This window comes from Patella vulgata, chromosome 4 (genome assembly GCF_932274485.2).
Source record: "Patella vulgata chromosome 4, xgPatVulg1.2, whole genome shotgun sequence".
NCBI classification, from domain to species: Eukaryota; Metazoa; Mollusca; class Gastropoda; family Patellidae; genus Patella; species Patella vulgata.
The window spans coordinates 86051312-86060348 of record NC_065882.2 but is presented as its reverse complement, the minus strand read 5'-3'; the positions used below and the strand labels follow the sequence as shown (position 1 = coordinate 86060348).

The 9037-nt window shown below is 41.9% G+C and overlaps 1 protein-coding gene across 1 annotated transcript; it reads left to right on the top strand.

Moving 5' to 3' along the window:
* The first annotated feature begins 1956 nt into the window (after positions 1 to 1956).
* LOC126817271 (glycoprotein-N-acetylgalactosamine 3-beta-galactosyltransferase 1) lies at positions 1957 to 8793 on the top strand. Its single transcript, XM_050544092.2, has 5 exons — positions 1957 to 2236; positions 3428 to 3587; positions 3987 to 4040; positions 4565 to 5226; positions 6415 to 8793. Exons 2-5 carry the CDS (start codon positions 3518 to 3520, stop codon positions 6553 to 6555), a joined length of 927 nt encoding a protein of 308 aa, XP_050400049.1. The 5' UTR covers positions 1957 to 2236; positions 3428 to 3517; the 3' UTR covers positions 6556 to 8793.
* Positions 8794 to 9037: the final 244 nt, after the last annotated feature.

Below are 9037 nucleotides of genomic sequence, written 5' to 3'. Positions count from 1 at the left end.
ACTCAATGACAGACTTTATGATGCAGCGCGGCCTGACAAGGACAGCTGTCTAGTCCTTCGGATGAGACGAAAAACCGAGGTCCCGTGTATACATTGGAATGCACGTAAAAGATTCCTTGGCAGTTGGAATTCGATATAAGAGTAGGCGATAGTGCCGCTCCCCGGGATAATTTCCCTCATAGCACACTGTATGGCGTATGCCCGGCTTCATTAGCCCAGTATAGGAGCACAACAGTAGGACGTTAAACCCCATTTCATTTCATGTATGATGCAGTGCGCACACGCTAACCATTCAGCCATCCACCCCCCCCCCCCCACCCCGAGTCCACTAGGCTTTTATAAAAAGCTGATTGAGACCCGACAGAGATCAGGGTTATCGTACTGTGATGACTTTTAATTTTTTATTGTCAACCAATTGCCTAGGGCATAAAATTGTTTTCTTAAACTACAAACCCCCCACATTTGATGAAGTTCGCAAAATAATATACCACGCTTATAACCATAATGCTATTAGTCAATGCAGTTTAAGGGGAAAGTACCCGGGTTTAACTAAAACAGGATTCAGACCACCTAAGCTTTTCTATTTTCCCGGGTCAATTTTTGGTGGACTTAGCGCCACCCCGTTCAATCTCAAAACATCATCTGGCAATGTCGTGCTCTTGGACGTTAGGAAAAGAAACTAACAAAATAACAGAAATGAAATGAAATGAAATGCAATGAAGTTTAACGTCCTACTGTTCTGCTCCGACTGGGCTAATGAAGACGAACATACGCCATACTCCGTGCAATGGGGGAAATTTTGCCCGGGAAGAGGCAGTATGGCCTACACTTTACGTGCACATCAATGTATAAACCGAACCTCGGTTTTTCGTCCCATCCGAACGACTAGACAGCTGTCCTTGTCAGGCCCCCTTCCCCGTCCTGCACCTCTGACAACCTCGTGGGTTTTCTCCGGGTCCTCCGGTTTTCTCCCACATTTAAAGACCCCTACACTCAAGCGAATTATAAAAAAAAATGAACATGGGAGAGCGTGCGGTGTGTATGGGGTGGTGCGTGTGGTATGTATGGGAAGGGCATGCGTATGGGAAGGGGGGTATGTATGGGGAGGGGCGTGTGGTATTTATAGGGCGGAGAGTGTTGTGTGTATGGGGAGGGGTGTGTGGTATGTTTGGGTAGGGGCGTGTTGTATGTATGGGGAGGGGTGTGTCGTATTGTCGTATATATGGGAGGATGTGGTATGTATGGGGAGGGGCGTGTGGTGTGTATTGGACGGGGTGTGTGGTATGTATGGGAAGGGGTGTTTGGTGTCTGGATGCGTTGTCAGTATTTGAGAATAACAGGTCATTGGCTAGATTATCCGATCTTTTACATTATCATAAACAAAGTCTAGGGAGGTAACTCGTCCTAAAACAAGATGACGCCAATTAATTTAAGCATGCCATTTCAGAAAATCCATTTGATCGCATTGCAAGTTCAATATCCAACACTCTTAATTTTTTTTATCGTAAAATTTCTCTCTTCATGGGTCATATCTTCATGTTTGTTTAGAATAATGCAATAATTATGGGATTTATTGCTTGAAAGGGCGCAACTCTTACTTGACTTGCTGCAAAGATACTGGATAATCAACCACATAAAAACCAAACTCTCGGTTACACTTGGGCAATGGAACTTTTCATCAAATATTGACAACGGTCCCAGATCGCCCGCCTGTTGAAGACTAGGAGGTTCTGGGTGAACGAGACTAAATTTCTTTAGATATTATATGGTATAGGTTTTTACACAGATGTCGGTGGGATCGATCAGGTTTGGTGTAACATGTGGCATATTAATGACTAGTTTATTCCACGTTTATTATACACGTATTGTGGCCTACCAGCATACTATTATTATATAGCCATGCATATCGAATACTTTTAATAGATGTTTTTAAGACTGCGCAAAGAAAATCACGGTAATGGTTTATTCAAGCGTTTTGATTGGCTAAAAAGGTAATAGTTTACTTCACGCGACAGTCTCGGTAATGGCGACAAAACAGTCTGAGTAATAGTTTACTGGAAGTCACCACTGTGCTCGATAACGATAAGAGGATACTTATCGAAACGTTGTGCTTGTGTATAATAAACCAGTGATTGTTTTCCCATATGACTGTATTAGTTCTGTAATGTTTCCAGTCGCTAAACGCCACTAAAGGATTTTTTATTTTGCAAGAAGCTAACCTGAAACAGTATAAAAGGTAGGCCAGGTTGAAATTATATATGGGTATTTGGGATGGCCTAGTGGTCTAGAGTGTCGCGCTTTGAGCTGTAGCTGGCCGGTCACCCCGGTTGTGGTTTCGATCCCTGATGTGAGCATATGTGGCTTGGCGATAGGGGGCGCCTTCTAAACCCTGTGGGGTTAACACGTCAACCATTTTTCTTTAATAGAAACATATTATAAATAACTTTGATAATTGTGTTTAACGTTAAAGAGTGTATTGAACTCATACAAAATTAATAGATTAATTACCGCCGAACGATGATATGAAAAATCGTGTTGGGTTTCTTTATATATAGAGAGAGAAATGTGGTTTAACGTCCACTCGACACAAACTAGGTTATTTCGGGACTAACACATGGTTCAATTTTAATTCAATAATTCGCTTGCGCGTAGGGGATCTTTAGCAGTTGGAACAAACCAGAGGACTCGGAGAAAACCCTTGATGTCGGTCAGGCGACCCTACTTCTTGTCACGTACGACCGAGGAATCGAAACCACGCCACTTGAGTCAATGACAGACCTTATGATACAGCGTGCACACGCTAACCATTCGGCCATCCATCCACACCCCCCACCCCCCACCCCCGACCCAGGGTTTATTTATAGAGGCAATGTGTTAGGTAACTGGAAATGTAAAATGTCTCTATGGGGCAATTTTAGAAAAATATCAAATTTTCCATGGCCTAATCCACGCTAAATTGTACTTAAACATACATTATTCAAGAGGTAAATCTGCCTATTGCACATCTTTCTTTAGGTCTGAAATTTTATATAAATTATTAATCAGAAATTCATTAACATGAAAATACCTTAATCAATTTTCGAAGCCATTTTAATGTGTTGGCTTTTCACTGGATTGGAATCCGATCTGCTGCTGAACGCTCATTGATGATTAAATGCAACACTGGATAATCGAGACTGGGTTTTTTATCGTGACGACTTAAGTATTGATGATCGAGGCTAGGCCTAAGATTCAATTGCTAATATCTCGGTTAAGAGTGGATCAATTTGAATGAAATTGTCAGCATATTCCCTGTAAATTATCTGTTTTGTAACTATTATAGTGAGAACTGTCAGCTCTTGACCTAATCTTCCATAACGTATCTTTAAACTGACTAGTTAACATGTGATTCAGAAAATAAAATTGATAATTCTTTTTCTTATTGAAGCCATTTCATGTGAGTGTTGCGAGTGGACATATCACCTCGGTGGAAGCGGACGTAAAATACAACTAACTAACAACAACTTATCTTAACAGAATGTCCAAGAAAAAATGGCCATTACTGCTCTTGTTTTCATTTATTGTGTGGCTTCTCTATAAATTATCTGGTAAGCCAATTAATAATTCTAATTTAGAAAGTTTAAAACTGTTTCTCGCTAGCCTGGAGGTCGCGCGTTCGATCCCTGGATTGGCCGAGAAAGTTCATCCAGATTTTCCGGCGTGGTCCCCCTTGTTAGTGATGCAGGACAGAGGGCCTGACAAGGACAGCTGTCTATTCGTTCGGATGGGACAAAAAAAACGAGGTCCTGCGTACACATTGGCATGCACGTAAAAGATCTCTTGATATTTGGAATTCGATATAAGAGTAGGCCGTAGTGCCGCTGTCCGGGGAAAATTTCCCTATTAGCACACTGTATGGCGTATGCCCGCCTTCATTATCCCAGTTGGGAGCAGAAAAGTAGGACGTTAAACCCCATTTCATTTTATTTCATTTTTTTATGTTTTAGATGTTAAAACAGGACACCAGAATGAGAATCCTGAAGTCAACAGTAGATATTTTGGTAAGTAGATCGCTAGGCCTATATATTCCTATAGTTACGGTAGGCTTATGTTATTGCTATATTATTTGGGAGCCACCGCGGACCAGTGAGTACGACATTGGCTCGCTAACAAGGAGATCCATGGTCAGGTGGAATTCCAAATAAGAATAGGCCCTTGCGCCGTTTTCTGGGCGACATTTTTGCAACAACCGAGGTAATGGAGATGGGAATGACAGTGCATTATGAGGAGAATTGTGCGGCGTCAACGTTTCGTTACATCTTGACAGCCCCTCCCCACCCTGTATCCCCGACGGGGTGAAAGAACCCTGGAGTATCCCGAGGATATTGTCAGGGGATCTTTTACGTGCACGCCAATATATACACAGGACCTCGGTTTTTTGTCCCACCCGAACGACTAGACAGCTGTCCTTGTCAGGTTCCTCCGACCTGCACCACTGACAAGAGAAACCCACGTGGGAAAATCTCTTAAATAATTACTGTGTTTAACAAGTGTCAAAAATACGTGTTTATTTCTTGTTTTACAGAAACTGATGAAAAGTTTGTTAATTTGAAAGATAAAGTGAAAATATTGTGTTGGATTATGACTATACCTGAAAATTTACCAACAAGAGCTACTTCCGTGAAGGAAACCTGGGCTCCACACTGTAATAAATATATGTTCGTCAGTGGTGTTGGTAACAAGACATTCCCTGTAGTGGAACTAAATATCATTGAAGGAAGATATCACCTTACCAACAAAACATACACTAGTCTTTTATATCTATATCGACATCACGGACGGGAATACGACTGGTTTTTGAAAGCAGATGACGATACATATATAATTGTAGAAAATTTACGATATATGCTCAACTCCTTTGATCCAAAAAGCCCGCTGTTCATTGGAAGAAAGTTTAAAACGGTTGTCCCCAATGGCTACATGAGCGGTGGAGCTGGGTATGTTCTCAGCAGACGAGCCTTGGAGTTAATAGTGACGAAAGGCGTCCATAATAAAACTTTATGTCCTATTTGGTCGATGGAGGATGTGGATATAGGCAGATGTGCAACAAATGTGGGCGTCAGTCACGTGGATTCCTCAGCAGATGTATATGGAAAACAACGGTTTCATCCTATATATCTGAGTGAATATTTCAAACCTCATTTTGATACGTTTATGTTTATATATTCTCTTGCTAAAGTCAAAAGTGTGAGTGTTGTTTTTAACACCCCTCTCCCCCCCCCCACCCAAAAAAAACAACCCCACTCCCCCTCCCCTCCCCTCCCACACACACACCCCACCCTCCCCCAAATAATAAAAGTTAAATCCCGGGTAGTCTCTATCACCCAGAAAAATATTTTACGAATGTATTAGACTTTGTTTATGATAATGGAAAAAGCCGGATTAATCTAGCCAAAGATAGGGTGACCCGTGCACCAAAAATTGTCCGTACAGAAAGTTGGTCTCGACACGGCGAATGTACACGCTTCAGTGGCTTGTCTCGAAGTGATTTCTCGCTTACTACGCAGTTTGATAATACTCAGCGGTAGAGTCTATGAGACTATAAATAGCCGTAAAAAAATGAATAGCAGTTATATTTAGTCTATTGGTTAATACAGCAGTTTTAGAAATTACGTTCGTTTTATTTTTTAAATTGCTTTATCATTAACTGTATCTCTGAAATACTTGCGTTGGGCAAGAACATGATATTAGCAGTAGTTTCATTTTACTTTTACAAGGTTCTTAAAACAGTTGTTGAGTTGCCCAACGTGCGTGTTTCTAAATTCAATTTCTTGTTCCAGCTTTCTGTCATGTTTCGTAAAAAGTAGTCTTGATTATCCCAGCCTGTCAATCAAACGTAGAATGGTCGGTAGATTGGTTAAGCGAGACTACTTTCAAAACAAGGGCACGTAACCTATATTTTACTCACATGTGCTTGGATGTTATGGCCAACACTCGTAACCATCTTTCAGTGTAGTATTTATGGATGATTAAATGGTCATAGCTTATTAAGTACAACGTGACCGTTTATTTAGTGACTATAAATATGCGAAACTGATTTAAGGTTTGGTGTATATATAAATATTGTGGTGTAATTGTCGAGATATTTGGAGATATTTATTTATGGTGGGACAACCTACCAAAGAACTATTACTCCCAAATGTTGACAGCGCACCCAGATTAATATTCGTAGAATATTTTCCTGGATGATAGAGCCTATGACTTCTACCGCTGTGCAACGCTCTAAACAACAAAAATGCCAAGTTTTATATCGACCGTAATCGAATTGCTGACGCCTCATCAGGCTTCAAGAACAGGACGACGAATAAGTGTGGAAACAATTCCTGATCCTGCTTCAGAAAGAAATTAAAATATATTTACTTTTGTTTTTTGCAGGGAACAGAATGCTGCAGTAATTTAACGATTAGTATGCATAGCGTGAAACCGGAACAAATGTATATGATACATTTTCTCTTGTATCACATGGAAGTACACGGAGAAGTTTCAAAATGGCCTAAACAATTTCCGGTATCGTAATCAAACTGCTTCAGTATGTGTGTTAGTGCACGAGAGAATATAAAGTAATTTATGTACTGTGTAAACTTTCATATATACTCTTCCAAAAAAAGTAGGGGATATTGAAATGCAAATATCTATGCAGGTTGTGATATGATATTCATGGACACTTGACATGCTTTGAGAGTATGTTCACAGATGAAGAACTTATCGCCCCAACCGAACCACTGAGCTGCACATGCGACACGCAATAGCGCCGTACACGTGGGAGGGGTTCATTGTCAAATTTGACACTTCAAGGAAGAGTTGATGAACACTGCCGCGTGTTGGTTTATCTATCCATGCTTGCTTTCCTATCGGTTTTTGCACAGGATTTACTGTTTAGCGTATCTTTGCTTTAGTGTGTTACATTTAATCTGATCGGGAGACGTTTTCATCAACGTCAACGTCAACCGACAACGCTGCATGATTTTCCCGTGACACTGCAAGGGGAGTGGGTCAGATTGCCCCAAATCGTGATTGGGCGGTTGATTAGGAGCATGCCACAATTGGTGGAGCAATTTCTCATTATTAAGACAAAAATCAAAAACGTCCATTTTCACTTTTGACGGTCTATCTCTTTGCGAGTGAAATGGGGCCGTCAGATAAGCCGCCCATATGAACTGTTTTTACACTGGTTTTACCTCTAATAAAAACAGCAGTGCATTCCGCAGTTTTGTATTGTTTCTGAATATCCCCTTATTTTTTTTTGAAGAGTATATTTCAAACGGATTTCTTCGATTATGAATAAACTACTTAATTATGGTTACTTAAAACTTGCCTATTTTGGTGAGTACGTGAATGAACCTTTGATAAGAGTTAACGCCCCGCAAATCACACTGCACATAAAGGTAGACCAGTCCTATAAAATGCACCCCATGCCTGGTTGAATCATTCACACTACAACTCACGACAGCTCAGAGAAACCAGGCGCTTGGAAGACTCGACGCTGGCCACACTGACGAAGCCGTTGCCAATCACTTCCCGGTCAATGTTCGGACCATCTACAGGCTTCAGAAACGCTTTCTGGCCACCAACACCACGGATGATTGCCCCCGAACTGGTAGACCAAGGGTTACAACAAGGCGACAGCACGTGCAGAATCCCTTCACACAGGCATTGGAGACAGCACGTCAGACAGTGGGAAGACACGGAAGATCCATCAGTACCAATACAGTGCGCCGACGTATCACCAGAGAGAACATCCATTGCCGTAGACCTTACCGTGGACCGATCCTCACCCCTCGCCATCGACGTGAACGTCTACAGTTTGCCCAACAACACCAGAACTGGCGACACAGGCAATAGAGAACTGTTCTGTTCACAGATGAGAGTTGGTATCGCGTTGACGTGGCCAGCGTTATTCTGACCAATGTGTCATCGAACGAGACTCATGGGGAGGTCCAAGCATAATGGTTTGGGGTGGAATCGGCCTGAACAAGAGAGTGGGTCCTGAGGTGTTCCAAAATCTTGGTCCAGGGGGAGGAGGCGGCATCACAGCAGTGCGCTACATCGATCAAGCTCTCAGACCCCACGTCATACCACATTTCGCACGTCATCGAAACAACGTTTTCCAGCATGACAACGCCCGTGCCCACACCGCCAGAGTTACCCGGGACTTTCTACAGTAGAACGGTGTCAACGTTATGCTCTGACAGCCCTTAGTCCGGGCTTAAACCCGATTGAACATCTTTGGGATGAAATTCAGAGGAGATTTAATAACGTCGTACCTAGACCAAGCACAGCCGATGGATTGCTGTCAGGCTTTTCTGAGAGCGTGGTTCCAGGTGCCAATGGCGTTCATCCATCGACTGGTCAACTCCATGTACAGACGCTGCGCTGCAGTTATTGACACTCGCGGTGTACCGGCCCTAAACCTTCCCGTAATGTCTTGGAATTGCGATGAATTAATCACTAATGTGTCAACATACCCATTAGCCCAGTCGAAGCAAAACAGTAGGGCGTTAAACCCAATTTCATTTCATTTTCCCTCTTAAAGTGCGATTTACAGACTAGGACAAAATGATACTCTCTCTCTCTCTCTCTCTCTCTCTCTCTCTCTCTCTAGATGTTTACAGTATGTACAAAGTCTATCAATACTCTCTATATTGTAATATCTCCCTTTCTCAGGCTTTAGGCAATGGGAGCTTACTCTAAGTTTACAAATATCATTCTTATAATATATAGGATGTTTTAAATAAAACTGTATTCTGCATTCAACCTGATAACAACGTCTACTCAGCGTCTAAACACGGCTAAATCTATTTGTTAAGGCCAGCTCAATTTTCGTCAAGGACGCCGAGATGCAAATAAGGTTAGGGCACGTGATTGTTGGCGTGATTGTAGGTTAGGTTTAAGTATTTGGGGAGAGGATAATAAGTCTCCACATAAGCATTGACCTAGGATGATGAAAATTTAGTTCGTGATATTTCCTAGCTTTATTAAAAAGAATAAATACATACAA

Bases quoted from the DNA above. Each gene is read 5' to 3' on its own strand.
- LOC126817271 (XM_050544092.2), top strand. From the start codon at position 3,518: ATGTCCAAGAAAAAATGGCCATTACTGCTCTTGTTTTCATTTATTGTG. The intron at 3,588-3,986 runs GTAAGCCAATTA...TTTATGTTTTAG, and splicing joins GCTTCTCTATAAATTATCTG to ATGTTAAAACAGGACACCAG. The intron at 4,041-4,564 runs GTAAGTAGATCG...CTTGTTTTACAG, and splicing joins AGTCAACAGTAGATATTTTG to AAACTGATGAAAAGTTTGTT.